The 18,841-nt window shown below is 40.2% G+C and overlaps 1 protein-coding gene across 1 annotated transcript in view; it reads left to right on the plus strand.

Moving 5' to 3' along the window:
* carmil2 (capping protein regulator and myosin 1 linker 2) overlaps positions 1 to 18,841 on the plus strand; it is a 197,408-nt gene that overhangs the window by 78,401 nt on the left and 100,166 nt on the right. Inside the window, exons 10-14 of the mRNA XM_072547440.1 lie at positions 1,190 to 1,278; positions 2,452 to 2,546; positions 8,499 to 8,585; positions 11,435 to 11,544; positions 14,320 to 14,397. Of these exons, the coding sequence (XP_072403541.1) occupies positions 1,190 to 1,278; positions 2,452 to 2,546; positions 8,499 to 8,585; positions 11,435 to 11,544; positions 14,320 to 14,397 (459 nt within the window). The remainder of the gene's footprint in view (positions 1 to 1,189; positions 1,279 to 2,451; positions 2,547 to 8,498; positions 8,586 to 11,434; positions 11,545 to 14,319; positions 14,398 to 18,841) is intronic.

Below are 18,841 nucleotides of genomic sequence, written 5' to 3' on the forward strand. Positions count from 1 at the left end.
GTACAAGAAAGAATGACAGATGCATCAATGTGATCAATAGCATTTAAAAAAAAGTAATATTCAATAATATTTCCTATGGCTTTAACATCTTTGTGTCTTTGGAATTAAAAGCAAATGTTGTCTATTGCCCAGTCACAAACAGGTGGTCAATAAAGAGTTTGCCTTCATTTATACAGTTGAGTGATAGATAGCAGGTGGTTTCCTGAGGTGAGAGGCCAATTCAGAGAGCCCTTACCTCTGAACAGCTGGCAGCCCCCCAGGAAAGATGGGTGCTCCTGAGGAGGTCGGACGTAATGAGGATATTTTATCATGAAGGTCCTTTCTGATGCCTTCTGAAAATTTTAAAATAAATGTGTCGTCATAGTTGAGGAGGGCAAAATCCTCTACAGGAATGCTTATTGCTGCATCTAAGGCTGTCTGATGTCTGCTGTATCATGAATGAATTGAGAAGAGCATTAATTGTCTCTTCATGGGGGGGGGCGGGGGAAACATCACCAGGTACTTGCCAGGCTCCAGCCTTAATGGGAGGCTTAGTTGATGGTAGGAAGGTCCTAGTAGCATTGGCAACTTGTCCTGATTGGCTCTCAAACTGGCCTTATCATCTGCTTGTTGCCATCAGTCAGCAGGCTGCTCATACATTGACCTCACCTCTAGCAAAATCACTTGGAGGCAGGAATGCACTGGGCAGCTGACCTGACATGCTACTTTCAAACTTTGCTCTTGGGTTCTGGTAAGATGCCTTTTTTCACATAAAGCAACTTATTAAAAGATAACTAGTCATAAAAAGGCTGCATTTTTATAATAAATGGCCCATTTATTTTGAATGAAGTTCAAAATAGATCATTTTAATTTCTCCCAGCACTAACTGACTTCTTTAACTTTCAACAGCTTAATTCTTATCAGTATAATTCAGATCTCCACATTTTAATGCAGACATTTTTGTAGCTCCAGTTTAAATTTTTTAATTTCTTCACGAATAGAGTAATTTATCACCAGTCATGAGAGGTACCTTTCTGGCCTTTTTTTGTTGGACAATCTATAGTTATGTTGAGCCAGTTAGAAAATTAGCAAGTTGACAAGATTAGTACGCACGATACTACAAATAATGATAAAAGATAATCTTCATTAGGGATCTATCTGATGACTTTGCAAATGATCTATTCTTCTCATTATTACTTCTCACCTCCAGAGCCCCGATGTGATAGAGCAGGTCCTCTATGTGATCAGTTTGTCCACTAAACTGGAGGAGCTGGTTTTAGAAAATGCTGGACTGAAGTTGTAAGTAGACTGTCAATGTTGATGGTGTTTTTGTCATGTTAACAATCATTAATGCATTTTTCTTTCTCCTTTTATCTGCTGCGTGCAATTCCAAGAGTGTAAAGTGTTATCCATTCCTCATTGGCCTACATATACGTAAAGTATTAACACTGAACCAGGTGCTGTAACATTCACTTCTGTTCACTCTCACAGAGGCTGTGAATAATAGAGTGAGAATCTAGGTTGACACAGCGGAAAGATTTGAGCTGAGACTGTTTTGAGCTTGGTGATTCAGCTGTTCACTGTTTTACTTGTTTTATGTGTGTAGCCCCAATTGCTTTTGTTGAAGACTTAAATATTAGGAATGATGGACAGCTAGCTGAGATTGTGAAGAAATAATTCATTTGCTCCTTCTTTTAAAAAAAAACTTTCCATTCTGTTGTAGTTTAACAACCTTATTTTTTCTGTATGGTAATCCCTTAGAAAGAGTGACTCTTGCTCAGGGTAAGAACTTGCAATGGAGTCTTTTAATAAGGGGAGATTGTTATGCTGCAGCTGCCACACAGTTCTGTTTGCCTCGGAATTTCTCCCACTCTTACTGCCTGCCACAGGCACATTGGAAGGATTTATAGATTGATAATCAACCTTATTGATCGGGTTAAGACACACCTTTTGTGATCATCAAAGTGGATTTGAATCCAGAGATTCTGGTCCAGAAGTACATATACATCCACCATGCCACAACCTCCTACGTCCTTACTTAATGAATAAAATTATATTTAATGTCTTGAAAATATTAATTTTGCTTTATACAATAACTTTTCTTAACTCCGCTTAACACAGCAATGATGTTCTAACAGTTGATTTTGAAAGAAATCCTTCTAAATAACGAAATGCTAGGCCACCAATTTGCATTCTGCCTAAATCACACAATCATCCACAGGACAATTAAGCACCATGAAAGTTGTCCCCACAAGTGGGCCATGTCCAATTTTTAGTCCAATATGTTTTCAGTGATTGGACTCAGGAGAAACTTGATCTAACACAGGCAAGTTCATCTCTTTCATTTTTAACTGTGCATTGTCATCATTCTGTCCCAAATAAGAGAAGTAAAAGCGTGATCCTGACTTTGTTTCTCTTGTTATGTTGAGTTTTACTTAATCAATGTGCATGTTACATGTCTTACTCTTGCAGTGATGCTGGACAAAAAATTGCACTTGCTCTAAAAGAGAATTTCCACCCAGCGCTTCACACCATAAATCTATCCAACAACCAGTTGGAGGACAGAGGTAAATATGAAACTCCTCACTTTCATCCTATATATTTCTGGTAAAATTGTAACAGAACTATTTTGATATTGGCCAGAATTTCCTTTCTCTCAGTTTAGCCCAATGGAAGGACAAACTTGCCACTTTACGTTCTTGTCTCAACACACTGGGAAAAAAAAATGCATGAATGCAACTTTAAGAATAGCTAGTAGTCAGTTCCAGTATCCTCCTTACAAGTCAGCCTTCCTTCCACTTGCTAAAAATACAAATTACTTATGTTCAATCCAGTTGGTGAGCTGCATACTAAGGAATTCTGACACTTTCTTTTAGATTCATTCACAGGACAATGGCTGCGTCAGCATTTATTTATCCACCCTTGTTGCCTATGAAAAGGTAGTGGTAGGCAAATTGCCTCCTTGAATTCTTTTTTTAGATTAGATTCCCTACAGTGTGGAAACAGGCCCTTTGGCCCAACAAGTCAACCCAACCCTCCAAACAGCAACCCAGCCAGACCCATTCCCCTGCACCTAACACTACGGGCAATTTAGTATGGCCAATTCACCTAACCAGCACATCTTTGGACTGTGGGAGAAAACTGGAGTACCCGGAGGAAACCCACACAGACACGGGGAGAACGTGCAAACTTCATACAGACGGTTGCCTGAGGCAGGGATTGAACCCGGGTCCTGGGCACTGTGAGGCAGCAGTGCTAACCACCGAGCTACTGTGCCACAGTCCATTTTGTATATGTGGACCCATATTGCTGTTAGGATTTTGACCCATTGTCTCTGAGGAAATGATATATTTCCAAGTCAGGATGGTGAGTGGCTGAGGAAAACCTGAAAATGTTAGCATTCCCATGCATCCACTGCCCTTGGTCCTTGAGGGTTTGGAATGTGCCAACCAAAATGAACTTTTGCTGTATATCTTGTAAATGGTACATATCGCAACTAAGCATAATTGGTGAAGGGAGTGAATATTTCTGGATGTGGTGCCAATCAAATGGGTTGTTTTGTTCTCGATGGTGTCAAACATCTTGAATGTTGTTGGAGCTGCAGTCATCTGGGCCAGTGAGGCATATTCTATCACACTGTTGACTTTGTGCCTTGTAGACAGACTAGATGTCGGGACATGAGATACTCGTTGCAGGATTCCTAGCTTTTGACCTCCTCTTGTAGCCACAGCATTTATATGGCTAGTCCAATTCAGTTTCTAGTCGATCATAACATATTGTTGGTGGGTGATTTAGTGATGGTGATGCCAGTGAATGTTAAGGAGTGCTGGTTAGATTCTCTCATTGGAGATATGTGGCATGAATGTTACTTGCCACTTGTCTCCCCAATCTGAAAATTTTCCAGGTCTTGCTGCATGTGAATATTGACATCTTCAATATCTGATAAGTTGCAAATGGTGCTGAGCATTGAGCAATCATCAGCAAATATACCCACTTCTGACCGAATGTTAGAGAAAAGGTTATTAATGAAGTAGCTGAAGATGGTTGTTCCTAGGACACTAAGTGGAGCACAGATTATTGACTTCCAACACCACAATGATGTTTCTTTCTGCTGTATATGCCTACAAACAAGCAAGAGTTTTTCTCACAATTTTCATTGACTCTACTTTGATTAGGGCTCTTTTACCCAACATTTGCTTAAGTGCAGTCTTGATGCTAAGGACTGTCACTTTCACTTCATCTCTGGAATTCAGCATTGTTGTCCATGTTTGAAGGGTATAATGAGATCAAGAGCTGAATGGCCCTGCTGGAACTCAAACTAAGCGTCTGAGTAGGTTATTGCTAAGCAAATAATGAATATTTTGCATCAGTATTTACTGTGGAAAAGGATATGGAAGATATAGACTGTAGGGTGACATCTTGCAAAATGTCCAGATTACAGAGGAGGAAGTGCTGGATGCTTTGAAACGGTTAAAGGTGGATAAATACCCAGGACCTGATGAGGTGTACCTGAGAACTCTGTGGGAAGCTAGAGAAGTGATTGCTGGGCCTCTTGCTGAGATATTTGTACCATCGATAGTCACAGTTGAGGTGCCAGAAGACTGGAGGTTGGAAAACATGGTGCCACTGTTTAAGAAGGGCCAGGGAACTGTAGACCGGTGAGCCTGACCTTGGTGGTGGGCAAGTTGTTGGAGGGAATCCTGAGGGACAGGATGTACATGTATTTGGAAAGGCAAAGACTGATTTGGGATAGTCAACATGTCTTTGTGCAGGGGGAATCATGTCTCACAAACTTGATTGAGTTTTTTGAAGAAGTAACAAAGAAGATTGATGAGGGCAGAGCAGTAGATGTGATCTATATGGACTTCAGTAAGGTGTTCAACAAGGTTCCCCATGGGAGACTGGTTAGCAAGGTTAGATCTCATGGAATACAGGGAGAACTAGCCATTTGGATACAAAACTGGCTCAAAGGTAGAAGACAGAGGGTGGTGTTGGAGGGTTGTTTTTCAGACTGGAGGCCTGTGACCAATGAAGTGCCACAAGGATTGGCGCTGGGTCCTCTACTCTTTGTCATTTACATAAATGATTTGGATGGGAGCATAAGAGATGCAGTTAGTATCTCTTATGACCCCAAAATTGGAGGTGTAGTGGACAGTGAAGAGGGTTACCTCAGATTACAACAGGATCTGGACCAGATGAGCAATTGGCTGAGAAGTGACAGATGGAGTTTAAATCAGATGAATGCGAGGTGCTACATTTTGGGAAAGCAAATCTTAGCAGGACTTATACACTTAATGGTAAGATCCTCGGGAGTGTTGCTGAACAAAGAGACCTTGGAGTGCAAGTTCATAGCTCCTTGAAAGTGGAGTCGCAGGTAGATAGGATAGTGAAGAAGGTGTTTGGTATTATTTCCTTTATTGGCCAGAGTATTGAGTACCGGAGTTGGGAGGTCATGTTACGGCTGTACAAGACATTGGTTAGGCCACTGTTGGAATATTGTATGCAATTCTGGTCTCGTTCCTATCGGAAAGATGTTGTGAAACTTGAAGGGTTTCAGAAAAGATTTACAAGGATGTTGCCAGGGTTGGAGGATCTGAGCTACAGGGAGAGGCTGAACAGGCTGGGGCTGTTTTCCCTGGACCATCGGAGGCTGAGGGGTGACCTTATAGAGGTTTACAAAATTATGAGGGGCATGGATAGGATAAATAGGCAAAGTCTTTTCCTTGGGTACGGGGAGTCCAGAACTGGAGGGCATAGGTTTAGGGTGAGAGGGGAAAGATATAAAAGAGACCTAAGGGGCAACGTTTTCACGCAGAGGGTGGTATGTGTATGGAATGAGCTGCCAGAGGATGTGGTGGAGGCTGGTACAATTGCAACGTTTAAGAGGCATTTGGATGGGTATATGAATAGGAAGGGTTTGGAGGGATGTGGGCCGGGTGCTGGCAGGTTGGACTAGATTGGGTTGGGATATCTGGTCGGCATGGACAGGTTGGACCGAAGGGTCTGTTTCCGAGCTGTACATCTCTATGACTCTATGATATCTCTGTTACTTCCCATTACTTTACTGATGTTCGAGAGTGGACTAATAGGGTATTAATTGTCTGGGTTAGATTTGTGCTGCTTTTTGTGTCCAGGGCATACCTCAGTAATTTTCCACGTTGTTGGGTAAATACAGTAGTTCTACTGGAACGGCTTGTCTAAGGGCACAGCTAGTTCTGCAATATAAGTACGGTGGCAGTACGGTGGCACAGTGGTTAGCACTGCTGCCTCACAGCGCCAGAGACCCAGGTTCAATTCCTGCTTCAGGCGACTGACTGTGTGGAGTTTGCACGTTCTCCCCGTGTCTGCGTGGGTTTCCTCCGGGTGCTCCGGTTTCCTCCCACAGTCCAAAGATGTGCAGGTCAGGTGAATGGGCCATGCTAAATTGTCCGTAGTGTTAGGTAAGGGGCAGATGTAGGGGTATGGGTGGGTTGCGCTTCGGCGGGGTGGTGTGGACTTGTTGGGCCGAAGGACCTGTTTCCACACTGAAAGTAATCTACTCTAAAAAAAAAGTAATCTAATCTAAGTCTTTACTGCTAGTGACAGAATGTTGTCAAGGCCTTAGCTTTTGAAGTATACACTGCCTCCAGCTGTTTTTCAGTGTCATATGAAGTGAACCAAACTGGTTAAAGATAAGATTGGAATCAGTGATGCTGGAGACCTCTCAGCACTTCTGGCTGAAGATTGTTGCAAATGCTTCAGCCTTATCTTTTGTACAAATGTGCTAGGGTCCCCTATGATTGAAGATGAAAATATTTGTGGTGCCTCCTTTAACTGAGTTGTTTAGTTGACCAAACCATTATGATTAGACGTAGCAGCACTGCAGAACTTAGATCTGATCTATTGGATGTGGAATCACTGAACTCTATCAGTTGCTGATTTTGCTATTTGAAACATGTGTAGTCCTGTTTTGTAGCATCATCAGATTGACAACTCATTGTTAGGTACATTTCGTAGTGTTTCTGAATACCTTCCTGCTCTCTTCCCTGAAGCAGGGTTGATCCCTGGCTTGATAGTAAATGGTAGAGTGGGGAATATGTCAGACCATGATGTTGCAGATTGTGCTTGAGTACAATTCTAGTGTTGTTAATGGCTCACAGCATCTCATGGATGCCCAGTCTTGATTTGATAGATCTGTTTGAAGTCTATCCCATCTATCATGGAGATAATGACACAAAACATTCTGGAGTTGTAATTCTGACTGAGAAGATGTCCAGAGATTTGAATCACTTCATTCTGGTTGGGAGTTAAGTGTTTAAGCATCTGAATAACCAGACCTCAAGCATCAGTCTATTTCAGAACCTCAAGTGTCTAATTTCATGAAGCCTTCTAATGTGAAATTGTTTCAGTTGAAGTGGGGCAAAGCAGCTCTGGTGTAAGATCCTTTTTGTGTTGAAGGAAAAATATGCCAAACAGGATGGCTGTTATTGTACAAAAACAAAATACTTCAGATGCCTGAAGTGTGATATTTTTAAACATCTGTTCTGATGAAACATCAACTCTGCTTTTCTTTCCACGAGTGTTGCCAGTTCTGTTCAATACTTCAGATTTTCGGCATCCACAATATCTTGTTTTTGTGTTAGTGTTTGATTCACTAGGATGAATTCCAACTTTGAAAACGTTCTGACCCTCTTTATGACAGAATTTCTATTTATTTTTTCTATCATGTTCACCTTGAATGCTTTCTATTTCCCTTCTTATGATTTATAGTTATTACAATACAATAATAGAAAACGGATTCTGCTTGGGATGTGAATGTATACACTTTTTTAATAGCACATGTCATGGTTTCTATTTACAAGAGGAGGAATTTTTAATGATAGAAAATAATACTGAGAAATCTTGCTGAAAACTTTTATTTCTCAAATTGGCTTTTTTGAATCATTTGTGTTGCAAATGCTTCTTTTTAAAAATGATGTTGGAAAATTAGACACTTCCAGGGCTGTCATACATTTAACATACCAGCTTCAATCAAGGGAATATGATTTTGCTAATCCTGATTGCAATATATTAGATTCAAATGGCTAAACTGCAATATTTCTATGGAAACTCAGTTATCCCCAATTAAGCCTTAACATTTGGATCCTATAGGTGTCATGCACATAGTTGACTACAGGATAAGGATTAAAATTTAAAGAAAAACAGCTCAGTCTGACAAGATGAACAGACATTTTCTTAACTCATTTACTTCACCATTTATTAAACACTTAAAATGTGACTTCATAGCGCTATCAGATGGTAAGATAAGTGGTTAACCACATGACCCTCACTGTCTGAATTCTGAACCAGTGTCTGAACAAAATGAAGAAAGGGCTTCACTGCTCTTACCAGGATGGAGAAGGTCATATGGAAGGCAGAGAGGAACATTGAAAAGTTGATGATTTAAGCAAAAAAAAGAAGTGATCAATGATATTTATCATACAGCAATAATCGATAATAAAATACATCGGTAATAAATCAGTCACCCTTCTCTTTAATAGGGGTGTCAGCATTCAGTCAGCAGTTTGAAAAACTGTCCAAAGGATTGAAGTATCTCAACCTCTCCAGAACATCACTGACTGCAAAAGGTAGGCCTTCACAAAGAAACCAAGTTTAAGCCAGCCACAAGCTTAGATACAGTTGTTTCTATGTAGATCTCACGCTGTTTTAAAATTAAATTGAAGTTATCCTTGTATATGAACCTGTCATCTACAAGTGGTAGAGGAACAGGGAAGTATTTGGAGTGCAAATTAATTATGAAAAAGCCTTGTTCTGCATCATCATTGGGTTCAGTTTGCAACTTTGCAAAACAGCTTTCAGTTTTACTCAGTACAATTGTGCAAGAAGTCTAGCATTAGAGCTGCAGTATTTCATGTGCCTGGACCTCACCATTTGAAACTTAGATAAAATGAAACTAATCCTAAATGCACATGGCCACATATCTATTTGCATCCTTTACCATGTAAAAGTTCCATATAACAGATCCCTGCATTGTGTTGTTGAATTGATTCAGAAAGTATTATTTTCAGTTGCTGGGTGTTTTTAAAGGGGCTAATGTTATAATTTATATTTGAAATTTATTATATTTTGTAACTTCATGTGACACTTTTAAAATAAGGAAAATAGTAAAAGGTTCGATATTACCCATCCCCACCTCACAGGCCTGGCATATTTTTAGCAATGCTGGAACACAAAATATACTGCATGGCTAGCCCACTGCTTGCCTACCTGTTCCCCAGTACAATCCCCACTAAATTTTGTGCAGGCGGGACACTGGTTAAAAGATAGGAAGGAAGAGGGGATACATTCTTTGAGGGATGCTTTTTGTGTACTGAAGCTCCCCTTCATTCTCAAGATGTTACTATTCCTTTGTCACTTGATTTCAGTCTACCAGTCCCTCTAGGCCTCCCTATACCTACATGCACAAAATGCTTGAGACTTAGGTGAGTTCAGGATACCTCCCCAATCCTCGTGGGCCTCCTTGCAATCCCAGTAATACCCAGTAATGACACTGCTGTCTAGGCAATCAGATTGGCCAGAAGGATCTCCATCAGTCTTAAATCTACTGTTCACCTGCTTAAGGTCTTCGGAGTAAATTCCAGTTACAAGTCAGTGTTTTTCTTTTGGAGAGTGGGGTCAAACAGTACCTCCCCCACTAAATTTAATTTCAACCGTCTTTCAGGATGTTCCAAAAAAAGAGTCATTGGACTTGAAAGATTAACTCTGTGTTTCTCTCTCCACAGATGCTACAAGACATGCTGAGTTTCTCCAGCAATGTTTGATTTTATTTCAACTTATGTATTTTCTAGATAACATCTAAGGCCTAACAATGATTAAATTCTTATTTCTGGTCTCCTTCTATCAGAAAGATGTTGTGAAACTTGACAGGGTTCAGAAAAGATCTACAAGGATGTTGCCAGGATTGGAGGATTTGAGCTGGAGGGAGAGGTTGAATAGGCTGGGGCTGTTTTCCCTGGAGAGTCGGAGGCTGAGGGGGGACCATATAGAGGTTTATAAAATCATAAGGGGCATGGATAGGATAAATAGACAACGTCTCTTCCCTGGGGTGGGGTAGTCCAGAACTATAGGCATAGGTTTAGGGTGAGAGGGGCAAGATATAAAAGAGACCTGGGGGCAACTTTTTCACGCAGAGGGTGGTACATGTATGTAATGGCTGCCAGAGGAAGTGGTGGAGACTCGTACAATTGCAACATTCAAAAGGCATCTGGATGGGTATATGAATAGGAAGGGTTTGGAGGGATATGGGCCAGGTGCTGGCAGATGGGACTGGATTAGGTTGGGATATCTGGTCGACATAGATGAGTTGGACTGAAGGGTCTGTTTCTGTGCTGTACATCTCTATGACACTATGACTATCTACATTTTTTTCTTATATGGCATTTAATGTCCCTTTTGAAATTTGGCTTTAAATTTATCTAAATAAATCATTTTAGTACTTCATAAGGAAAGAGAGAATTGCCAAACTAAATGATTAGCGTTCTAATACATAGTAATTTAATGTTATAATCATGCATTTTCTTCATGCGACTCTGAGCTGCCTTTAAGGACTATATGTGATAGTGTGATGCAATGACCATTTGTATATTTGGTTGGTACAGCAACTTTTGTTAATGTATAGATTGACAAGACACATAACGATTGGAGGACAAAAACCAATGATCAAGCACCAATATATTGAATGTGAACATTAGCAAAAAGAAAAATTATCATTCAGGCTATATACATGAATTAAGTAACAAGTAATACGTAAATATTTAGCAAGAGGAATTAAATTGTTACCACTGTACATGAGGCTAAATTTGGCAATCTAAATATTCAAACAATGCCAGTTGTGTCTCCATGTTTTTCCCTTTTCCTTGGAAGTGGATCATGAACATGGATCAATAGGTGCTGGGCATCTTTTGGTCGCTTGTACAAGTAGCTTGAACATGAGTAACAGGAAGACTTATTCATACAACTGAGTTTTACTAATCTTCACATCTTCAATATACAGACACATGTATGTAGTGAAACTTACTGAGCAGTGATATAGAAGGAAGTCATATTCGTCGACTTGGAGAAGCTGGCACTGTATTTCCATTAGTGTCTGCAATGCCTCATTGTAACTTTGGACCACTGGTAGAATTTCTAATGAAATAGAATAAATAACCATTTTTTAGCTTTTTCTGCTGTTGTTGGAAAAAAAATTCCATTAACCTCTGCCTCAGTGGAAATAGTCAAGTTATAGATTATGACCTCAATGCCAGTACTCAAAATGTAAATTATTGTCTTAAAGAGAATAATTCAAATATGGAGTATTGTTTATCTACATGTTAAAACGTAGTATGTTCAGTAGATAAATAAAATCATTTTTGTTGACCTTTCTATAACTTAGTTCTCTGCATATGTTTTTCATCTTTCCTCTTCACTTTTTCAGGTCTTAACTCTTTGGCTCAATCGTTGATTGCAAATGAAGTTTTTACATCGTCTCTTGTTCACCTGGACCTCTCTGGAAATCCAGGGATATTAGCTGCTGAAGATACCTGTGTAAGTGAATACAAGCAGGAACATAGGCATCAAATGATGATTTAGTTTTCCGAAGGCCTAAACGTTTAGTCAGTATCTGATTATTCTCATCTAGTCCATGTGGCATATGTCAGTATGGCAACTCCACTCACTATTAATAATGCAATTGATTTCAAAAGGACAAGATGGGAATTAGTAATCTATGCAATGAAAGTTGAAATTGAGAAACTTTCGATTAAGTTCCTGTTCATACAAAGCTTTCCCCTGACCCAAACAACTTCCTTCTCAACAGACATTCTCAGACCCATTCCTAATTCCACTTTGTAAATGTTGAGTAAATATTGAGACAATTTCTCATCAATGAAGGTTGCTAGTATCTTGCAAACTGGTGTCCAACTTTCTAAATTGATTTTAGCTGACTTGTTTAAAAGTGATATGGATTATTATTGAATCTGGTCGTGTAAAATGGATGATGGCAAATTGGCAACCCATGTCCTGGGATCTTATTTTCAATCTGACTAATAACATGATGCACAAAACCACAGTGACCAATTCAACACTTCCTTATCTATCGATCTTCCAATATTTTGCAGAAAGAGTTAGTTTCAATTAATCATGGAAAGGAAAATACATCAAAGTACCATATACAAGCTAGTTATTTTCAAGTAGAATTGTTGTCATACAGCACAGAAACAGACCCTTCAATCTAAGTTTCAATCCATGCTGACCAAGTTTCCTGAACTAAACTAGTCCCACTTACCTGCATTTGGCCCATATCTCTCCGAACCTTTCCTATTCATATCCTTATCCAAATTCTTTTACATGTTGTAATCGTACATGTACTGACCACATTGTCTGGCTGTCCATTCCATGCATGAACCTGTGTGTAAAAGTTGCTCCGCGTGTGTTTTTTAAAATTTTTCTCCTCTTGCCTTAAAATTATGCTCTCTAGTTTTGAATTCCCCCACCCTAGGGAAGAGACCTTTGTTTAGTAAGGGGGTCAAGGGTTACAGGGAGAATGCAGGAGAATAGGGTTGAGAAACATATCAGCCATGATTGAATGGAGTGACTCGATGAGCTGAATGGCCTAATTCTGGTCCTGTGTCTTATGACCTAAATACATGGCTGACTCCCTGTAGTTCTTAGAGATAAAATGGAAGCATTTTTGTAAGTGGATTTCTTTACTTTCATTATCACAGCAGAGAGCAGTTATTCTTTCAGTAATAATGTCTGCAGATGTTAATGTATTATAACAAGAGGATTTTCAATAACTAGTTTTGAAAAATATTGGCAGAGATAGTGTTGTAACATTTGGGTCACATTAAATGACAAGTTTGTAGATTCAAGGTGACCTCTCAACTTCTGTGAGGTCTTGCTCAGTTAAGTTTTCAAGAATCCTGTGAAATTTAAAAAACACTGTTATAGTATTAACCCAATAACTACACTCAGTAAACCATGGTCTTATTAGAAATACTTTGGCCTTGCCTTGGATTATGATCTGTTGTCAGTGTATGTCTTTTTAACCACAAGCTTACTGTGACCCAAAATATTACAAGCTCAACCAGACTCAGCATATCAAATGATTTTAATTTGCTGTTTTAGGGGAACTCACACATGGGTTATGGTCAACATTCTTGCAACCATCAAATAAAGAAACGCAAGGAAATACAAGCTAGAATTAACCCTTCAAACGCTGACTTCATTTTGATGTATCCCCATACAACATCTATTATTTTTCACCCCCAAAATGTAGCCCCCACACTGACATTCAACATTTGGTTAAAATGCCTCCCACATTGGCAGCTGGGACATTTGGGTATTTAGGTATAAATCAAATTTTTAAGGCTTTGTAACAGTCACGTGTATCTTCTAATTATTTGTAATTTATATAAATGATTTGTATGAAAATAGCAGATGATACCTAAATTTATGGTACAGTGGACAGTGAACAAAAAGTTGGCTAAGATTTGAAAGAGATCTTGATCAATTGGGTCAATGGGCAAAGGAATGGCAGATGTAGTTTAATTGGATAAATGTAAGGTATTGCATTATGGTTTGACAGTCCTGAAAACTCAAAACAGGCAAATCTACCTCTGGATAGATATTTTTTTTTAAAGTAGATTAGATTAGATTACTTACAATGTGGAAACAGGCCCTTCGGCCCAACATGTCCACACCGCCCCGCCGAGGCGCAACCCACCCATACCCGTACATCTACCCCTTACCTAACACTACGGGCAACTTAGCATGGCCAATTCACCTGACCTGCACATCTTTGGAGTGTGGGAGGAAACCGGAGCACCCGGAGGAAACCCACGCAGACACGGGGAGAATGTGCAAACTCCACACAGTCAGTCACCTGAGGCAGGAATTGAACCCAGGTCTCTGGCGCTGTGAGGCAGCAGTGCTAACCACTGTGCCACCGTGCCTGCTTTGTGTTTGCATGACTGTCAAACCTGGCATCTATTTTTTGGTATATCCAATGTGACAACAGCATTAGGAAAATGTTGGTATTTCAATGGCCCAGACACATCTTTGCATAGCAATTGTGCTGGCTGGCAGTATTTGCCAATATACCAAGAGGACCCATTTGATGAGTAAGTCAACCATTTACAAGAATGCTATTTTAATCTCTATTTCGGAATAAAACCAAAAAATGCAGGAATTGAATATTGTTTCATACTTAAATATTCAACCTTATGATTGAATATTTATCACTTAAACATATAAAATGATTTGACCATAAGAAATTCAGACAAAATATTTACAAAAATGACTTATTTCTTTTTGTGCCAGATATTTTATAATTTCATTTCCCATCCGAATGCCCTGACTCATCTGGATCTGGCAGGTACTGATTGTGCTCTGGATTCTGTAAGTACCACAGTTTTAGGTATTCTTAAAAGACTAACATTCTCTAACATTAACTCCATCTAGGAAGGCAGGAATAATATCTGTCACTTTAAGTCCTTTTGCAGTTTTTGTCTTACTTCTGCAGCAGAAATCTGGAAAAAACAGCACAACGTACTTTTTTTTTCTAATGCAAATGGTATCATTGTTTTTTCAAAAGATTTTTTACCTCCGCATGAAGCGAGGGAAATATGTGGATTTGTTAATTGTTGTGTTCGCATTGATGTTACAATAGGATAACAAGAGACGTTCTTTCATAAAACATAGAAAAATACAGTGCAGTACAGGCCCTTTGGCCCTCGATGTTGCGCCGACCGAAGCCTACCTAACCTACACTAGCCCAATAACCTCCATATGCTTATCCAATGCCCGCTTAAATGACCATAAAGAGGGAGAGTCCACCACTGCTACTGGCAGGGCATTCCATGAACTCACAACCCGCTGAGTAAAAGATCTACCCCTAACATCTGTCCTATACCTACCACCCCTTAATTTAAAGCTGTGTCCCCTAGTAACAACCGACTTCATTAGCGGAAAAAGGTTCTCACTGTCAACCCTATCTAAACCCCTAATCATCTTGTACACCTCTATTAAATTTCCCCTAAATCTACTTTTCTCCAATGAGAAAAGCCCCAAGTGCCTCAGCCTTTCCTCATACGATCTTCCTACCATGTCAGGCAACATCCTGGTAAACCTCCTCTGCACTCGTTCCAATGCCTCCACATCCTTCCTATAGTATGGCGACCCAAACTGCACACAATACTCCAGATGAGGCCACACCAGAGTCTTATACAACTGCAACATGACCTCAGGACTCCAGAACTCAATTCCTCTACCAATAAAGCCCAGTACACCATATGCCTTCTTCACAGCACTATTTACCTGGGTGGCAACTTTCAAAGATCTGTGTACATGGACACCAAGATCCCTCTGCTCATCCACACTACCAAGTAGTCTACCATTAGCCCAGTAATCCATCTTCTTGTTACTCCTACCAAAGTGAATGACTTCACACTTAGCTACATTGAATTCCATTTGCCACCTTTCTGTCGAGCTCTGCAACTTATCTATATCCCGTTGTAACCTGCCACATCCTTCTTCGTTGTCCACAACTCCACCGACTTTCGTGTCATCCGCAAATTTGCTCACCCAGCCTTCAAGCCCCTCCTCCAGGTCATTTATAAAAATGACAAACAGCAATGGTCCCAAAACAGATCCTTGTGGAACACCGCTAGTAACTGCACTCCAAGATGAACCTATACCATCAACTACTACCCTCTGTCTCCTTCCAGCCAGCCAATTCCTAATCCAAACCTCTAATGCATCCACAATGCCATACCTCCGTAGTTTTTGCATTAGCCTGCCATGGGGTACCTTATCGAACGCCTTGCTAAAATCCATATACACCACATCTACTGCTTTACCCTCGTCCACTTCCTTGGTCACCTTCTCAAAGAACTCAATAAGGTTTGTGAGGCACAACCTGCCCTTCACAAAAACCATGCTGACTATCCTTGATCACATTATTCCTATCCAGATGTTCATAAATCCTATCCCTTACAATTCTCTCTAAGACTTTGCCCACAACAGAAGTGAGACTCACTGGCCTATAGTTACTCGGGCTATACCTGCTCCCCTTCTTGAACAAGGGGACCACATTCGCTATACTCCAGTCTTCTGGCACTAATCCCGTAGACAACGACGACATAAAAATCAAGGCCAATGGCTCCGCTATCTCCTCCCTAGCTTCCCAGAGGATCCTAGGATAAATGCCATCAGGCCCAGGGGACTTATCTATTTTCATCCTTTCCAGTATTCCCCAGACCTCTTCCCAACGTACCTCAAGGCCATCCATTCTAACTACATACCTCAAGGCCATCCATCCATTCACAGTACATATGCAATTTTATCTTTTATTCACCTCCTCCTTTTTATTCCCACCCCCCACTGTCGTCAACAGTACCATCTTTCAGGTGTGTTATTAATTGGAGGTTCCATCTGCCCCCTCAGTAGAATATAAAAATCCCATGTTTTGAAGAAGAGCAAGAGAGTTAACGCTTGTCCTGATCAATATTTATCTTTAAATCAGTACAAAAATATATTATTTAATTATTATCACCTTCCTGCTTCTGGGAGATGGCTATGGGCAAATTAGACACTGTGTTTCCTTCATTACAACAAAAAATATTTAATGAGCTGTGATATATTTTGTGACATCTAATAATCATGGAAGTGAAGTGTTTCATTCTGTGCCTACGTTATCAGGAGGGTAATTTGCACTTTGATTTTCAGTAATTTTGTTCCATCAATGTGCCATATAGGAGGCTTACAACCTCTGACCTGGGGACAGCCCCTTTACACCTCCCCCAATACCCCAAACAGCAAAATCTAGATTCAGAACTTTGTACTCACCTGCCCCTTGACCAGTGTCAGAAAAAAAAAAGCTACTTATGTGGTCATTACATTACAATTGGTGGGATCTTCTTGTGCATAAATTGACACATTGCTTTGTCCCATAATGCAACTGTGATTCACTTCATAATGCTTGTGAAGTTCTTTGGAACATCATAGGTGATGAAAGATGCAATTTTATTTCTCACCGATTTCTTTGTCAAAGTGTATATAGTCACCAACAGATGGCACTGTTGTATCACTGTCAAACCTCTCTATAGGCTGACATACCTGCCATTTACTTTAAAATGATTCTGTGATAACATAAACTCAAGATTGGGCATACATGAGGTGTTGTGGGCCATCAGCAAGCTAAATTGTACTGCAGCCTCATGACCTGACATATCCCCTACTTTACCATTGCCATCAAGCCAAGGGATCAGTCCTGGTTGAATTAAGAGTACAGGAAGACAAGCCAGGAGCACCACCAAGCATACCTAAAAATGAAGTGTCATCCTGTTGAAGCTACAAAACCAGTTTGACTTACATAAGTGATAAGAGGCTAAGCAATTCCACAATAAATGGGTCAGATCCAAGCTCTGCAGTCCTGCCACATCCAGTAGTAAATGGTGGAGGATATTTAAGTAAGTAATTTGAGGAAGAGGATCCACAAATATCCCTATCATCAATGGGGAGCCTACCAATCACTGCAGAACGTAAGGCTGAAGCATGAGCAACAAACTTCAGCCAGAAATACTGAGTGGATCATCCACCTTGCCCTTCTCCAGAGGTCCCTAACATCACAGACAATATTCCAGCAATAGTATAGAACGCTTCATTCCAGAACTTGATGGCCCCTAGCCAAACTGTTCGAGTACAGCACTATCATCCACCCAACAATGTGGAAAATTGCCCAGATATGTCCTCTGTGCACTCAATGAGATCATGACTGGCCTGATAATTTTCAACTCTACCTTCCGGTCTTTTTCCCCATAATTCTTCATTCCCTTGCTGATTAAAAATCTGTGAATCTCAACCTTGTATATATTTGAAGACACATCTTTGACAGCACATTATAGTAAAGAATTACAAATTTACTACTCTCTGAAAGAACTTCCTTCTCATTTCTGTCTTAGAACCACCCTTTTTCCTGAGATTCTACTGTCTGGTCTTAGAGCCTCCCACAAAGCGATACAACTTTTCTGCATCTACCCTGCCAAGTTCCCCTAAGAATCTTGTCTATTTCAATAAGCTTGCCATTCATTCTTCTAACCTCCAGTGAGTACAAAACGAACCTACTCAACCTCTCCCCAGTCACTCGATAGCCAGGTTCAAAGAGGTAAAAACAATGACTGCAGATGCTGGAAACCAGATTCTGGATTAGTGGTGCTGGAAGAGCACAGCAGTTCAGGCAGCATCCAGGGAGCAGCGAAATCGACGTTTCGGGCAAAAGCCCTTCATCAGGAATAAAGGCAGTGAGCCTGAAGCATGGAGAGATAAGCCAGGTTCAGCCTAGTGAACTTTCTCTGCACTATCTCCAAAAACAGTCTGTCTTTCTTTAGTAAGTGTCCCAAAACTGTTTACAGTATTCCATCTGTGGTCTGAATGCCTTGTATAGGTTTAGAAAGCATCTGTATTTTTGTAGTCAATTCTCTTTGAAATAAAGGCTAATGTTCCATTTGCCTTCTCCATTACTGCTGAGCTTTACAGTAGTGTTTTAAGATTTATGCCCAAAGACTACCTAATCCCTCCGCTGTAAGTTTCTGGGAGTCTTTTCTCTATTTAAATAACATTCAGCTCCTCTAATCTTCCTGCCAAAATGCATAGCCTCATATTTTCTGGCAATCCATTCTGTCAGCCAAGTTTTTTGCCCATTTGCTTAACCTGTCTATATCCCTCTGTACAGTCTTTGTGTCATCCTCACAATTTGCCTCCCCACTTATTTTTAGCTATAGCACATGTAGGTTCCTTAGGATAGTGTTTCATCTTCAGCTGGTTAATCAGTGACCTTGATTCC

The sequence above is a fragment of the Chiloscyllium punctatum genome, chromosome 26, assembly GCF_047496795.1.
Source record: "Chiloscyllium punctatum isolate Juve2018m chromosome 26, sChiPun1.3, whole genome shotgun sequence".
Taxonomy (NCBI): Eukaryota; Metazoa; Chordata; class Chondrichthyes; order Orectolobiformes; family Hemiscylliidae; genus Chiloscyllium; species Chiloscyllium punctatum.